The following is a 17,403-nucleotide window of genomic DNA, read 5'->3' on the forward strand; positions in this document are numbered from 1 at the left end:
CATCACCATCCTCAACATCACCATCGACACCATCACCACCATCAACGTCGCCATCACCATCCTCAACATCACCATCGACACCATCACCACCATCAACGTCGCTATCACCATGCTCAACATCACCATCGACACCATCACCACCATCAACGTCGCCATCACCATGCTCAACATCACCATCGACACCAACGCTATTCATTTGTCAAAGACTAACTTCTGGCTCGCTGGCACGAGACCAGCCGCTTGACACGACCACATCGTGGTGGCACGCCGGGACGTGGGAATCCTTTCTGGTAGACTGCAGCAGATGGCCCATGACTTAGCCACAGCCACGGCCACAGCGAGACGCAGCGAGAGTAACAGCCACGGGGCGCACACGGTGGCTAGGAGATGGTAACTCCCTCGCCCGGTGTGCACGAGGTCGTGGGTTCGATCCCGACCCTGACGCCTGCCGCTGGATATTTGGAGTTTGCGTGTCTCTCTCTCATCATCATCACTGCGGTGGCTATGAGATGTTGATTACCTCGCCTGGTGTACAGGATGTCGTGGGTTCTATCCCGTCCCTGACGCCTGCTGCTGTGTAATTGGAGTTTGCGTATTCTCCCCTCCACATTTAGAATCAACATGGGTTCAGAGTATTGGGCTGCTATAAATATCCACGCGGTGATGAGCCACTTCGTAGTTGAGTTATCATTCGTGATAGCCAGGTCACTCCTCAAAAGGAGCTATTCCACTCAGCGGGGCCTTACCTGCTAAAAATAAAGCATCGATGGATGTGTGCTTTTTAGTGAGACGTATACTGGGTGCGGGGTGCCGGGAGATCGACCTCTGGTTTTGATCACACGGTGTCAATGTCCTTCCCTCGCGGCCACGCACCTTACAGACGCAGAGTTCGCACGGGGAACGAGGGTCGGTCCAGATGTCACCTTCGCTCAGCTCCACGCCCATGTGCATGCAGCCTGCGCGCAGACACGCACAGATAAAGATCACCCCGTATCAGCCTCGAACCAGAGATCGCAAATGGGTTTTGATTCCTTACCCGTACCCGTACCTGGCCGCACCAGGGTCGCAATCGGGTACCCGTACCCTACCCGAAACCCGGCTACCCGTACCCGGCCGGGTATGGGGTAGGGTACGGGTACCCGATTGCGACCTCTGGGATGAAGCCATGTTGTAGGCGTGGGTGGGTTGATTCTAGGAACTTGAATTGTGAGAAGAGACAAGACGTTGGGAAATGAGTGACAAACGGTGACTCACCAGTGACTCACGGCCTACCCGTACCCGTACCCGGCCGCACCAGGGTCGCAAACGGGTACCCGTACCCGTACCTGGCTGGGTATGGGTAGCCGGGTATCGGGTAGGGTACGGGTATCGGGTACCCGATGACGACCTCTGCCTCGAACAGAGCGTCGGGGCAAGTGCCAGCACGGCACGCAACGGGGGTAGGGTGGGCAACACCACCTGTGTCTCCCCAGTACTGATGTCTATACACCATACCAGGTACTCATTTATTGAAGGCTACGTTGACCTAGGGGAGGCCCAGGTCCGGTTAAAATATTGTTGTTGGTGGTGGTGAGCGGGAATCGAACTTGGGTGGCTGGGTGCGTGGCGCAGCGAGCGAACCGCTACACTGCCGCTCCCCTCGGCACACACAAAGAGACGCAGACAGACAAGGAGGCACACTGCAGGCGTGTGCACGTGTGTGTGTCTTTGTCTTTGTGTGCGGGTGTGTGTGCGAGTGTGTCTTTGTGTGCGGGTGTGTGTGTGTGTGCGCGTCTGTGCGAGTGTGTGTGCGCGTGTGTGTGCAGGTGTGTGTGCGCGTGTGTGTACAGGTGTGTGTGTTCGGGTGTGCGTATGTGAGCGCGTGCGTGCGAGTGTGTGTGGGTGTGCGAGTGTGTGTGGGTGTGCGTATGTGTGCGCGTGCGGGTGCGTGCGAGTGTGTGCGGGCGTGTGGGTGTGTGCCGGTGTGTGTGGGTGTGTGCGAGTGTGTGCGTATGTGTGCGCATGTTTGTGCGGGTGTGAGCGAGTGCGTGCGTGCGTATGTGTGCGGTCGTGTGGGTGTGTGTGGATGTGTGCGGGCGTGTGGATGCGTGCAGGTGCGTGCGTGCGCGTGCACCTTCGCACACGGGGCAGCACTGCCCCTCGGGCACGCGGGGCCGGAGGCAGGCGGCGCCCTCGCGGGGGCAGGCGAGGGGCGTGCACAGCACGCTGCCCGCCAGGCACACGCAGCGCTGGCAGGGTGCGCGCTCCGACCGCGGCGCCACCTGCCCCTCGGCCAGCTCGACGCCCTCGTCGTGGAGGCAGCCGCCGGCGCACGAGGGGCAGCACGAGGCCGGGGGCCGCGCGGGCAGCGGGTGGGAGCAGCGCGGGCGGGGGGCAGCGGCGCGGGGAGCAGGAGAGGTCGCCGTTCTGCGGGCGCCGGCGGCGAGACGGCGGCGGGGGAGGGACGAGAGAGGTGCGGGGACACGCGGGGATGACGCACGCGGGGACACGCGGAGACACGCGTGGAGATACATAGGGACATGCGTGGGACACACGGGGACACGCGGGGACACGCGGAGACACGCGGGGACATGTGTGGAGATACATAGGGACATGCGTGGGACACACGGGGACACGCGGGGACACGCGGGGATGACGCACGCGGGGACAGGCGGAGACACGCGGAGACACACAGGGACACACGGGGACACATGTGGGACACGCTTGGGACACACGGGGACACGTGTGGGACACACGGAGACACGGCGACAGTGGTTTGGGATAATGGCAGCTCCCCGTTCTGCAGAGACAGGGAGACATGGTGGGATAGCGTGATGTTGAGAGGGGGACACGCATGCAGGGAGACACGCAGGGAGAGAGACACGCAGGGAGAGAGACACAGAGAGAGAGACACACACAGGGAGAGACACGCAGAGAGAGACACACAGGGAGAGAGACACGCAGAGAGAGAGACACGCAGAGAGAGAGACACACAGGGAGAGACACGCAGGGAGAGAGACACGCAAGGAAACACGCAGGGAGAGACACACAGGGAAAGAAAGAGACACGGGGGTGTGCGTGACAAGACGGCGGCATTTGTCACCCTGCAGGTGCAGGAGTGGCACGGCCGGCGGGGGTCGTCGTAGCGGCGTCCGTGGGGGACGCGTGCCCCCCCCCCCCTCGACGCGGCACCCCCCCGAGCACACGGGGCAACACGCGGGGGGCACGGGGGGCTCCGGGTCGGCGCAGCTGAGCGGGGGGCACGTGGGCGGCTCGCACGTCACACGGCCCGACTGCTCGCGCGCACACAAAGACAAAGGTTCCCCCCCCACCCGTGTAGCCTTTAACGGGCTGTTGGGGCGAGTGCTGTGAGCGAGTAGCACCCATCCGCACGTATGCAGTGTTGGCCAGCAGCAGTAACTGCAGGTGGGCACTTAGCGCACACGCCGCTGAGCATACACACAGTGTGTGTCGGCAGGGTGGAGGAACCGGGGCAGGGGTCACGGTAGACCTCGTGGGGAGGCTCCTGGAATCCTCTGGAGGCGGGGCCAGGGGCGTGGCCAGGCCATGGCCAGGGCGTGGTCAGGGGCGGAGCCAATTCACGCTGAAGAGAATAAAAGCAGCGGGAAGCGAGGGCTCCGGGCTGCCGGTTCTGAGAGTGGGCTCGTGTAGAATAATCGTGCACGCCTCCTACTATTAGCGTATTTGAAGTGACTCACGACATATACAAAGACATACAAAGACTAAGATTCCCCGTGTAGCCTTAAGAGACCGTTGGGGCAAGTGCTGTTAGCGAGTAGCAGCACCCATTGAAGGCCGGCATGGCACACGAGGGCGTGGGTGGGTAGCCACCACCACGCCCGGCCGCCTTTGTCTCCTCAGTGGTGATGATTTTACACACCACCGGTTCAGATAATCGTCACCAGCGTTGGTGGCCGTGAGCGGGAATCGAACTCGGGTCTCCGGGTTTGTAGCGCAGCGTAGCGCTAACCACTACACTACCATGCGTATGGATAGTTGAGTATGAGGGCGAGTGTATGGATAGTTGGATAGGTGGGCGGGTGTATGGGTGTTGGGTATGTGGGTGAGTGTATGGGCAGTGTGGGGAGCAGTAGTGTGATGTTTAGCGTGCTACGCTACGAACCCGGCCACCAAAGTTCGATTCCCGTTCATGGCCAAAACCAGTGACAATTATCTGAACCGGTCCTGGGCCTCCCCTAGGCTGACTCGGCCTCAAATTAGTACCTGGTGCGGTGCGTACACATCGCCACTAGGGAGACAAAGGCGGCCGGGCGTGGTGTTGGCCACCCACCCCGTCGAATGCCGTGCAGGCCTTCATAGGTGCTCGCTAACAGCATTTGCCCCAACAGTCTGTTAAGTCTATACGGGGGATCTTTGTCTTTGTATGGGTAGTTGGAGTAGGCTTGTAAAGCATGCTACTGGCCAGTTGGAGGCGCCCTCCAACAACAAATGAGGGCAAAGGAGCGACGCTCACAACAACGAGCGGAGCGCCGGGTGGCTAAAATGCAGCGTGTGTGCGTGCGTGTGTGTGTGTGCGTGCGTGTGTGCTTGCGCGTGCGTGCGTGTGTGTGTGCGTGTGTGCGTATGTGCGTGCGTGCGTGCGCGTGTGAGCACCTGACACAGGCAGGTGGAACAGGGCTCGCCGGGGTGGGGGAACGCCTCCCCGTCGGCGCACGTCCGCCCCCCAAACCGGCAGCCACCGCACTCGGCACAGCCGCAAGCGTCGAGCCCCGGGTGGGGGCAGGGCCCCCCGCCGGCGGGGGGGGCGGAGGGACACACGCGGGGGGAGCAGCGCACGGAGCCTCGCTGCGGGATGGGGGGGGGAGGGAGCGGGGGGGGGAGCAGGGGGGGAGGCGGGGGGGGCAGGGGGGGAGCGGGAGGAGTAGGTGGGGAGAAGCGGGGGGAGCAGGGGGGAAGTAGTGGGGGGCAGAGGGGGGAGCAGGGGGGGGGGAGCAGGGGGGGGGAGCAGATCACATGAAGTAAAACGGCTGATAGTTTATTTAGCATCATCACGCGTTCAGAGCAACTGGCCGCTGCTGCAAATGTCCACGTGATGAGCCACTTCGCCGAGCCGCCATTCGCGACCTGGTCGCATCCAGACAAGAGCCGCGCGGCTCAGCGGGCCTCACGAAATAAAACTAAGAGTGCGTGCTGAGAGTAAGAGACCGCTACCCACGTCACCCAAAGTGGGCCCCCCCCCCCCACCCCGGAGTGGATGAGCCGGGCGTGGCGACCCGGTTGCTTTGGGAGGCGTGAGGTTGGTGGATCACGTCGAGACGTGCGACGACGATTCCCGCTCGCTGTCAATGTCGGCGACAAACATCGCCGGCCTTCACAGCTGCTGCTCAATAGCAGCACTTGCCCCAGCAGTCTGTTGAGCCTACACGGCGGCGGGCGGGGGTACCTTTGTCTTTGGCTTTGTACCGGCGTCATACCTTGCAGGTGCAGTCCTGACACTGCGCCTTGGGAGCAGGGAAGGCGTCTCCATCCGCGTAGTCTCTGCCCTGGAACCGGCAGCCTGCGAGAGACGCGCAGAGACGTGAGGACTCGCAAAGACCCCCTAGGATAGCCTTGACAGGCTGTCGGGGCAAGTGCTGTTCGCGAGCGGTGATGGGCGGTGATGGGCGGTGATGGGCGGTGAAGGGCGGTGATGGGTGATGGGCAATGATGAGTGATGGTTGACGATGGGCAGTGATGGGCGCTGATGGGTCGTGATGGGCGGTGATGGGTGATGGGTGATGATGATGGGCGATGATGGGTGATGGGTGATGATGATGGGCGGTGATGGGTGATGGGCAATGATGGGTGATGGGTGATGGGCGGTGATGGCGGTGATGGGCGGTGATGGGTGATGGGTGATGATGATGGGCGATGATGGGTGATGGGTGATGGGCAATGATGGGAGGTGATGGGCGATGATGGGTGATGGGTGATGGGCGGTGATGGGCAGTGATGGGTGGTGATGGGTGACGATGGGCGGTGATGGGTGGTGATGGGCGGTGATGGGCGATGATGGGTGACGATGGGTGACGATGGGCGGTGATGGGCGATGATGGGTGATGGGCGGTGATGGGTGATGGGTGACGATGGGCGACGATGGGCAATGATGGGTGATGGGTGATGGGCGGTGATGGGTGGTGATGGGTGGTGATGGGTGACGATGGGTGACGATGGGTGACGATGGGCGGTGGGGTGCGTCTCTTACCATCACACACGGGACACTCGCAGGCCCCCACCGTGGCGTGGCTGCACGCGACGGCTGCACAGGGCGCACGCGCACACACCACAGAGCCATCCTGCCAGCACGCACGCACACACACACACGCACACACACACACACGCACACACACGCACACACATACATGTAAGCAAGGGATCGAGCCCCCTGTTCACGGTGAGACGATCACTCCCACTCCCCCCCACCCCCACCCCACCCCCCCACTCCCCCCCACCCCCCCACCCCCCCGTACCGAACACGTGCAGCGAGAGCAGACGTCGTCCGCGGGGTCGGGGAATGAAACTCCGTTCTTGTGCGTCACCCCGTCCACCACGCAGCCTGGGGGGAGGGGAAGAGGCGAGAGATGGGGGGGGAGGGGTCGAAAATCGAACCCGGATCGCCGGGTTCATAGCGCAGCGCGCTAATCGCTGCACTACCGCTCCACACTACGTACACACACACGTACACACACACGTACACACACACGCACACACGCACACGTACACACACACGTACACACGCACACGTACACACACACGTACACACACACGTACACACACACACGCACACGCACACGTACACACGCACACGTACACACACACGTACACACACACACGCACACACACGTACACACACACGTACACACACACACACGTACACACACACGTACACACACACACGTACACACACACGTACACACACACGTACACACACACGTACACACACACACACGCACACACACACGTACACACACACGTACACACACACACGTACACACACACGTACACACACACGTACACACACACGTACACACACACGTACACACACACACACGTACACACACACACACGTAAACACGCACACGTACACACACACGTACACACACACGTACACACACGTACACACACATGTACACACACACGTGCACACACACGTACACACACACACACATACACACGTACACACGCACACACACACGTACGTACCGTCACACGCCGGGCAGCAGGTGCCGCGCGGCACCGCTGGGTGCGTGCAGCGTGCGGGGTGGGGGCACGGGCGCACGCGGCACGTGACGGCGCCGTCGGAGCAGACGCACACGCGGCACGGCGAGCCTGGCTCCTCAAACTCCTGCCCGTTGAGGTACTCCGAGTCCAGGTAGCCACAGCCTACGTGGGGTGCAGCGAGGGCGAAGAGGACGAGAGGGTGCAAGTTAAACCGTGGAGGTACAGCAGAGGTCGCAACCGGGTACCCGATACCCGTACCCTACCCGGCTACCCGTACCCGGCCGGGTACGGGTAGCCGTTTGCGACCCTGGTGCAGCCGGGTACGGGTAGGCCGTGAGTCACTGGTGAGTAACCGTTTGTCACTCATTTCGGGTAGGGTACGGGTACGGGTAGGGAACGGGTACCCGTACCCGGCTGGGTACGGGTACGGGTACCCATTTGCGACCCTGGTGCGGCCGGGTACGGGTACGGCTAAGGAATCAAAACCCGTTTGCGACCTCTGAGGTACAGACAGACAGCAAGACACGGACGCAGGGAGGCACAGAGGGCAGCTTCCCGGCACGAGGAGGCCATGGGCCGACGCCGGGACCTCACCGTCGCAGGACGGGCAGCAGTGCCCGCGCGCCGGGTGCGGGCAAGCGGCCGCGGGGCAGCGCAGCGCGTGGCACGTCACGGAGCCCGCCGCGCACACGCACTCGCGGCACGCCTCGCCGGGCTGCTGCCGCCGCTCCCCCTCCACCAGCTCCACGCCGTGCAGGAGGCAGCCTGTGCCGGGCGGGGGGCGGGGGGTGGGGGGGGTAGGGGGAGACGGTGAGGGGGGGCTGCTGCTGCGGAGCTGGGTAGCGATGCGGCGGGTCGTGTGGCAGTGAACAGGGACCAACAACCGCCTCTTTTTCCCACTGGCACATCCGAGCCGTGCCAGCGTGGGGGGGAGGGGGCCCTCGCGGCACGGGCGGGTGCCCGTTTGCCGGACCGCGCCAGCCAGACGCAAAGCGTCACATGGAGGTCCTCACGAGACGATTCACCCGCACGCGTTTCTCCCTTTCGCTTTCTCCCTCTCACCCTCTCTCACCCCCCCCCGCCCCCTCCCCCCCCCCTCGTGGCCCCTCACCGTCGCAGGAGGGGCAGCAGGCGTGAGCCCGCGGGTGCGAGCACGGCGCGGGCGGACAGGGCCGCCGCATGCACGTCACCGTGCCGTTGGCGCACACGCACGCGCGGCACCGCTCGCTCGGGTCGTAGAACCGCTGCGCGTGGTCGTAGCGCACGCCCAGGTACACGCAGCCCGCGGGGGGCTCTGTGGGGGGGGGGGGGGCGGCGGTGGGCATGGGTTAGGGGGCACGGTCACACGGGTTACGGAGTTCCCTGGGCGGGAAAGGGTGGGGGGAACGTCGCAGTTTCTCTCAGAGGTTGGGGTTCAATTTGGTTTTGTTTAAACCAGGTGAGTGCTCAAGCGACCAGGGTTAGTCTCGCTAGTGGGCAGGGTCAAGGGTTAGAGGGCAGGGTCAAGGGTTAGAGGGCAGGGTCGTGGGTTAGAGGGCAGGGTCAAGGGTTAGAGGGGAGGGTCACGGGTTAGAGGACAGGGTCACGGGTTAGAGGGCAGGTCGTGAGTTAGAGGGCAGGGTCAAGGGTTAGTGGGGAGGGTCAAGGGTTAGAGGGGAGGGTCAACGGTTAGAGGGGAGGGTCAAGGGTTAGAGGGGAGGGTCACGGGTTAGATGCAGGGTTGGGGGTAGAGGTTAATGAATAAACACCAAAGACAAAGATCCCCTGTGAAGCCTAGACAAGCTGTTGGGGCAAGTGCTGTTAGCGAGCACCTACGAAGGCTGGCACGGCACACGACGGGGTGGGTCGCCAGTACCACACCCGGCCGCCTTTGTCTCCCTTGTGGCAATGTTTTTACACACCGCACCAGGTACTCATTAGAGGCTGAGTCGACCTAGGGGAGGCCCATGACCGGTTCAGACAATCGTCACAGGTGTTGGCCGTGAGCGGGAATTAAACTCGGGTAGCCGAGTTCGGAGCGCAGCGTAGCGCTAACCGCTGCACACCGCTCACCTGTGAAGAACACACGCAACACGCACACACAACGCAACACGCACACACAACGCGTACACGCACACACGACGCGTACACGCACACACGACGCGCACGCGCACACACTACGCGTACACGCGCACACACTATGCGTACACGCGCACACAACGCGTACACACAACGCGCACACACAACGCGCACACGCGCACACGCACACACAACACGTACACGCACAACGTGCACACACACACACAACACGCACACACAACGCAACATGCACACACAATGCGTACACGCACAACGCGCACACACAAAGTGTACGCGCACACACAACGCGTACACGCACAACGCGCACACATACACACACAACGCGCTGCACCTGGACACGTGGGGCAGCATGCTCCTGGGGGCAGCAGTGGATCGGGGCAGCCCAGCACGGGGCAGCGCTTCTTCGGACACTGCACCTTGCCGTTCTGGGTTAAATACACAAAGAGGGAGGATCATCGTCATCGTCGTCATCCGTCATCGTCATTCTCATCGTAATCGTCATCATCTTTACCGTCGTCGTCATTATCGTCGTCGTCGTCATCATCATAGTCATCATCACAAGAAGTTGAGCCGACCAGATAGAGATGAGGTGGGGGCTAGAGAACCGGGGTGGGCGGTCGTGTGTACAGATACAGGCAAGTGTGAGTACACACACACACACACAGACATGTACACACACACACATGTACACACACACAGACATGTACACACACACACATGTACACATACACGCACAGACATGTACACACACACACAGACGTACACACACACACTCCGACATGTACACACACACACCGGCACATGTACACGCGCACACACACAAACATGTACACGCACACACACACTCAGACATGTACACACACACACACGCAGACAAGTACACACACACGCAGACAAGTACACACACACCGGCGCATGTACACGCGCACACACACAGGCGAACAGAACCCCCCGTGCGTGCCAACGCTCGCGCCTGTCGATCCGCTCGACAGGCGCCGTGAGCGGCTGCGTCGCGTCGCAGCGGATGGATCCGAATCAAATCGTTGCCTTGGGGCGCGCGCGCAGAGTCTCACGACAGACGCGCAGTCTCACGGCAAAAAAGATCATGGTGTTATTGGAAAGTCTCCGACTTTCCAGCAGCAGCATCGCCAGGCGATTGCCAGAAGTGTGAGGATGGAAGCCCACGTGTCAAGCTGCCATCGTCGTTGCAATCATGGTCATCGTCATCATAATCATGGTCACCGTCGTCATAATCATCGTAATCATGGTCATCATCATCATCATCGTCGTCGTCGTCGTAATCATGGTTATCTTATTGTCATCATCATGGTCATCATCATTGTAATCATGATCATCGTCATCATGGTCGTAATTATGGTCATCATCGTAGTCATCATCATCGTCGTCATCGTGGTAATCATGGTCGTCATCGTCAACATCGTCATCATCGTCATCATCGTCGTCACCATCGTGGTAATCATCGTGGTAATCATGGTAATCATCATCGTCATTATCGTCGTCGTCGTCGTGGTAATCATGGTTATTATCATCATCGTCGTCATCATAATCACGGTCATCATCGTCGTCGTCATCATTATAATCGTCATCGCCATCATCGTCAGCCCGGCCTCGAGCGACGCGGGCGCTGCGCTCGTACGATGCAGTGGCAGACGCGACAGTCGTCAGAGGAGTGCGGGAACTCCATCCCGTTGGGATAGTCCTTCCCGGCATAGCTGCAGCCTGTACACACACACAGAGACAAAGGTCCCCCGTGTAGCCTTTAACAGAGCGGTCGGGGCAAGTGCCGTTAGCGAGCAGCACCTATGAAGGCCGGCACGGCGCACGAGGGGGTGGGTGGCCAGCAACTACGCCCGGCCGCCTTTGTCTCCCCAGTGACGATGTTTACTACACCGCACCAGGTACTCATGCTTAGTCAACCCAGAGGAGGCCCAGGACCGGTTCAGATAATCGTCACCGGTGTTGGCCGTGGGCGGGAATCGAACTCGGCTTGCCGGGTCAATCCGAGGGAAGGCCGAGGACGTGCTATGAAGGTCCGTTGCCTGAAACGTCGCCTACTCTATGTTTTCCTTTCGAGGCAACACACACGACGACAACAACAACACACGCTGTTGTTGTTGACGAAGGTGTTGATTCGTTGTTGTTGCTATTGTTGTGTGTTGCTTGTGCACTGCTGCCAACGCATCATCAGCAGCATCATCATCAGCAGCAGCATCATCATCAGCATCATCATCATCAGCAGCAGCAGAATCATCAGCAGCATCATCAGCAGCAGAAGCATCATCATCATCATCAGCAGCAGAATCATCAGCAGCATCATCATCAGCAGCAGCATCATCATCAGCATCAGCAGCAGCAGCAGCAGCAGAATCATCAGCAGCATCATCATCAGCAGCATCATCATCATCATCAGCAGCAGAATCATCAGCAGCATCATCATCAGCAGCATCATCATCATCATCAGCAGCATCATCATCAGCAGCAGCATCATCATCAGCATCAGCAGCAGCAGCAGCAGCAGAATCATCAGCAGCATCATCATCAGCAGCATCATCATCATCATCAGCAGCAGAATCATCAGCAGCATCATCAGCAGCAGAAGCATCATCATCAGCAGCAGAATAATCAGCAGCATAATCATCATCATCATCAGCAGCAGCAGTAGCAGCATCATCATCATCATCAGCAGCAGCAGCAGCAGCATCATCATCAGCATCATCAGCAGCATCATCATCAGCAGCAGCAGCAGCATCATCATCAGCAGCATCATCATCAGCAGCATCATCATCAGCAGCTTGAGCAATCGCCAGATACGTTGTTCACCGTTTGGCCGGAGCGGTGCAGGTGGGTTAAGCGTTCTCACCGTTGCAGTTGCTGGCGCAGCAGGCGCCCGGCGTGCTGTGGGGGCAGGCGGGCTGAGGGCAGGCTCGCTCCCGGCACTCCACGCGCCCATCGTGGCACACGCAGTCCTGGCAGCTGCCCGCGGGGTTCGGGAAGCGCTCCCCCTCGCGCCACACGCGGTCCTCGAACGTGCAGTCTGGTGGGAGCGGGCGGGCGGGCGAGAGGGAACGTTCGACAAGGGCTCCGTGCGGGGGCTCTGTGGCGTGCCACGCGCTGCCCCCAGGTGTGGGCACGTGGGGGCAGCGCTGCCCGGCCTGCGTCGGTGAGGTCCCGGCGTCGACTCACAGCCTCCCCTGTTTCTTCCCCGCGCCGCGAAGCTACCCTCTGTGCCTCCCTGCGTCTGTAAATTTGATCTTCTTCACCAAGTGAGGCCACAACCGAGCTACGTCGCTCTTTTTCAGGAGCGACCTGGACATCGCAAATGATGGCTCGACGCCGTGGGGCTTATCGTCGCGCGGAGGTTTATCGAAGCCGAATACGCCGAGTGCACGCCGATTCTAAATGTGGAGGGAAAGACCGGAGGACCCGGAGGAAACTCCACGTGAACACGGGGAGAGAGAGAGACCACAAACTTGAAATATACAGCAGCAGGCGTCAGGGGCGGGATCGAACCCACGACCTCCCGCACGCCAGGCGAGGGAGTTAACATCTCCTAGCCACCGTGATGATGATGTTGAGAGAGAGAGACACCACAAACTCCAAACATACAGCAGCAGGCGTCAGGGTCGGGATCGAATCCACGACCTCCTGCGTACCAGGCGAGGGAGTTAACATCTCCTAGCCACCGCAGCGCCACCAGCTCCGTTGACACTCACCGCCGTGTGGAAGTTCACAGCAGCAACGGATGTCCATTCTGAACGTGGAGGAGTAAAACGGGAAGTCGCTCCGGGGCTGCGCGAGTTGGTGGGGTACATAATGGCCGTGTCAGACACAATGGGCCAGCGTCTCGGGCAGCAGCCTAGGTTAGAGCCCCGGGTACAGGTGTCTCTCTCTCCGTCTCACCGGGGCATCGCGGGCAACAATGGCCGTCCTTCTTCTCCGGGTGGCTGCACGGGGTCGGAGGGCACACGGCGGGGTCGCAGGTCACGGTGCCGTCCTGCGGAGAGGAGAGGGAGTGGTCACGCGCCGAAACGGGACGGCAAACCAACATGCTGTGCCACCGTTGTGGCAAGGGCGCGCTCGTGCGCAGAAACACGAGGCTTCCTGAGACAGCCCAGACAGCTGTTATGGGTTGACCGGTGCCGTGGGTTGACTGCTGTGCCGGGCTAGGTGCAGGAGGAGGTCACGGGACAGACCCAGATGCCACCGGCTGACGGATCGATGTGACTGGCAGACGTGCCAACTGGCTGCGTTCTCTGCAGCCCGGCTGCTCCGCTCGTTGTTGTGAGCGTCGCTCCTCCGCCCTCCGTTGTTGTTGCTGGAGGGCGACTGCCTCCGACTAGCCCAGTAGCGTCCTTCGCGAGCCTCCTCCTCCACAGAGGTCGATCGTGACACCACTGGTACCGGTCATCGGAAGAAGATCCACTCAGCTCAAGATCACTGGACTTGCCAATGACACACACACCTGGCAGAGGCAGTTGAGGCACGGGTCGCTGGGGTCAGTGAAGGCCTGGCCATTGCTGAACACGCGGTCTCTGTAGCTGCAGCGATCACAGATGGCGCAGCAATCCTCTGCACACAACACACAAAGACAAATATCCCCCGTATAGCTTTTAACAGACCGCTGGGGCAAGCACCTATGAAGGCCGGCACGGCACACGAGGGGGTGGGTGGCCAGCACCACGCCAGGCCGCCTTTGCCTCCCCAGTGACGATGTTTACTACACACTGCACCAGAAACTCATTTGATGCTGAGTCGACCTAGGGGAAGCCCAGGACCGGTTCAGATAATCGTCACCGGTGTTGGCTGTGAGCGGGAATCGAACTCGGGTGGCCGGCTTTGTGGCGCAGCGTAGCGCTAACCGCTACACCACCGCTCCCCGCACGCGCACAGGCATGCAATGTACGCGCACACCCACGCAGACCCTTCCGCCCCCCCCCCCTACAAGCCAGGGTCACCCAGCCTGGCACGGGGCGTACCGCAGAGGTCGCAATCGGGTACCCGATGCCCGTACCCTACCCGATACCCGGCTACCCTGGTGCGGCTGGGTACGGGTAGGCCATGAGTCACTGGTGAGTAACCGTTTGTCACTCATTTCCCAACGTCTTGTCTCTTCTCACAATTCAAGTTCCTAGAATCAACCCACCCGCGCCTGCAACATGGCTTCATCCCAGAGGTCGCAATCGGGAACCCGTACCCTACCCGATACCCGGCCGGGTACGGGTAGCCGGGTATCGGGTAGGGTACGGGTACCCGTTTGCGACCCTGGTGCGGCCGGGAACGGTTAAGGAATCAAAACCCGTTTGCGACCTCTGGCGTACCGGCAATGCGGGCCGGATGCTGGCACAGCGTGGGGAGGCACAGCGCCCCGTTGCACAGGAGCTGCCCGTCGAGGCACCGGCAGGTCGGGCAAGTCTCGTGCAGCCCCTCCACTCGCGAGCCCTCCGCGACCTCCTTCCCGTCCAACACACAGCCTGCCGCAACAAACACAAAGGTCACTGCCACCCCCGGACGGCCTTCGCGGACCGCTGGGGCAAGAGCTGTTCGCGAGTTGCACGTACAAAGGCCGGCACGGCGGTCGGCACCGCGCCCGGCCGCCTTTGTCTCCCCGGTGCGGGTGTTTGCACGCCCGCGACCAGGTACTCGTTTACGCGATGCCGCGTGTTAGCTCGCCACTTCTTCCACTGCAGGCCGCGCCGGTACCAGGTCTCGCTACGAGTCAATCCCTGCTGCCACCCGGCACACCCAGACGCCAATTGTCAGACAGGTGGCGACCCTTAGTGGGTGGGTGGGTGGGCGAGTGGGTGGGTGGGTGAGTGAGTGAGTGGGTGATGGAATGATTTGGTGAGCGAGTGGGTGGGTGAGTGATTGGGTGAGTGAGTGAGTGAGTGGGTGGGTGAGTGAGTGAGTGAGTGGGTGAGTGATTGGGTGAGTGAGTGAGTGGGTGGGTGAGTGATTGGGTGAGTGAGTGAGTGGGTGGGTGAGTGATTGGGTGAGTGGGTGAGTGAGTGGGTGAGTGATTGGGTGAGTGAGTGAGTGGGTGGGTGAGTGATTGGGTGAGTGAGTGAGTGGGTGGGTGAGTGATTGGGTGAGTGAGTGAGTGAGTGGGTGGGTGAGTGGGTGGGTGAGTGAGCGAGTGAGTGAGTGGGTGAGTGATTGGGTGATGGAGTGATTTGGTGAGTGAGTGAGTGAGTGGGTGAGTGGGTTACTCACTTGGCAAGTGAATGAGTGAACGAATAAATTAGCCGGTAGGCGAGTGCGTCGGTGGGTTGGTGGGCAAGTGGATAGGTGAGTGGGTGAGTGGGTGGGTGAGTGAGTGGGTGGGTGGCTGAGTGAGTGGGTGAGTGGGGAGGGTGAGTGAGTGAGTGGGTGGGTGGGTGAGTGAGTGGGTGGGTGGGCGAGTGGGTGATTGGGTGGTTGAGTGAGTGAGTGGGTGGGCGAGTGCGTGGGTGACTTTATTATCAACACTGTGCAGTGTCCTGTGATAAAGCTCAGCGCAGCATCACCGTGACCGGCTCTCGGTTACAAATCAATCCCTGCTGCCACCCGACACACACACACACGCACGTGCCAATTCCCAAGACTGTGAATCCAGAACAAATGGACACACTGACAGATGGGCACACGGCTAATCCCATCAGGGAAGTCTTCAACACGAGGAGGAGGAGAAGGTGGCGATGTTTTGTGTCAGCTGAGATGCACACACACACAAAACACACGTGCATCAACAAACATACACACACGGAATGGCCGCACACACGCACAAAGATCCCCCGCGTAGCCGTGAACAGACTTTTTGGGGCAGGCGCTGTTAGCGAGTAGCACCTCCGAACCAGGCCACCCCGGTTAATGCCGCGGTCGGATTAACCAAACCCAACGGCCGCAGCCGCCGATGATGGCGGCGGTGACGGAGGCCCCATCGTGACTTTAGCCGAGCCGGGCCGAGTGCGGATTTGAAAACCGCCGGGGCTTGACGAACGATCACCGGCGCAGCGGTAAACCGTTACCGGAATCGACTTGCCGGTCGCCGATCCCACCGAGCGACGCGACCGAGGGGCCCGTGAGAGCGCGGCACCAGGTGAGCGCCGTGCCCGCCGGCGGCGTGTCCAGAAAACCTCCCGCACGGTGACCGCCTCCAGTTGCTCTCGTGACGGGCGGGAACTTCGGAATGATGAAGACTGACCCCCCCTGACCCCCCGTGTCCCCCCCCCCCCACCTCTCACCTCTACACATGGGGCAGCAGCGTCCTGGCTCCACGTGGGGCTCCGTGCAGGGCAGCGGGGGGCAGACCTCCTCTACGCAGTGAACCGTGCCGCTCTACACGACGCCCACACACACAGCAGACAAAGATCCCCCGTGTAGCCTCAACAGACTGTTGGGGCAAGTGCTGTTAGCGAGCACCTATGAAGGCCGGTACGGTACACGAGGGGGTGGGTGGCCAGCACCACGCCCGACCACCTTTGTCTCCCTAGTGGTGTTGTTGTGGTAGTTGTGTGTGTGGTTGTGGTTGTTGTGGAAGTTGTGGTTGTTGTAATTGTTGTTGTGGCAGTTGTTGTGGTTGTTGTTGTTGTGGCAGTTGTTGTGGTTGTTGTTGTGGTAGTTGTTGTGGTTGTTGTAATTGTTGTTGTGGTAGTTGTGTGTGTGGTTGTGGTGGTTGTTGTGGAAGTTGTGGGTGTGGTTGTTGTAATTGTTGTTGTGGTTGTTGTTGTTGTGTGCAAGCAGCACCCACCGTGCAGGTGCACTGGATGCAGGGCCCAGCGAGGGGCGAGGGTCGCGTCTCTCCACTGCGGAACGCCTGCCCCTCAAACTCACACCCTGCCCACCACCACGACACGCGCAGAGTCGACACGCGCCTCACCCGCTCACCCACGCACTCACCCGCTCACTCACCCGCTCGCTCACCCGCTCACCCACTCACTCACCCACTCACCTACTCACTCTCTCACCCTCTCACCCACTCACATACTCACCCACTCACTCACCCACTCACTCAGCCACTCACTCATCCACTCACCTACTCACTCATCCACTCACCTACTCACTCATCCACTCACCTACTCACTCACCCACTCACCTACTCACTCA

At 60.7% G+C, this 17,403-nt stretch overlaps 1 protein-coding gene across 1 annotated transcript in view; it reads right to left on the minus strand.

The window, feature by feature from the left end:
• LOC144737021 (kielin/chordin-like protein) overlaps positions 1 to 17,403 on the minus strand; it is a 110,258-nt gene that overhangs the window by 16,714 nt on the left and 76,141 nt on the right. The window contains 20 exon segments of the mRNA XM_078619671.1: positions 874 to 956; positions 2,114 to 2,372; positions 2,374 to 2,406; positions 3,083 to 3,157; positions 3,159 to 3,272; positions 4,615 to 4,806; positions 5,436 to 5,518; positions 6,206 to 6,296; positions 6,471 to 6,556; positions 7,204 to 7,383; positions 7,816 to 7,986; positions 8,333 to 8,515; positions 9,632 to 9,725; positions 10,958 to 11,040; positions 12,182 to 12,355; positions 13,222 to 13,315; positions 13,784 to 13,890; positions 14,640 to 14,792; positions 16,542 to 16,635; positions 17,048 to 17,133. Coding sequence (XP_078475797.1) covers positions 874 to 956; positions 2,114 to 2,372; positions 2,374 to 2,406; positions 3,083 to 3,157; positions 3,159 to 3,272; positions 4,615 to 4,806; positions 5,436 to 5,518; positions 6,206 to 6,296; positions 6,471 to 6,556; positions 7,204 to 7,383; positions 7,816 to 7,986; positions 8,333 to 8,515; positions 9,632 to 9,725; positions 10,958 to 11,040; positions 12,182 to 12,355; positions 13,222 to 13,315; positions 13,784 to 13,890; positions 14,640 to 14,792; positions 16,542 to 16,635; positions 17,048 to 17,133 — 2,435 coding nt within the window.

This window comes from Lampetra planeri, chromosome 64 (assembly GCF_965212315.1).
Source record: "Lampetra planeri chromosome 64, kcLamPlan1.2.h2, whole genome shotgun sequence".
Lineage (NCBI taxonomy): Eukaryota > Metazoa > Chordata > Hyperoartia > Petromyzontiformes > Petromyzontidae > Lampetra > Lampetra planeri.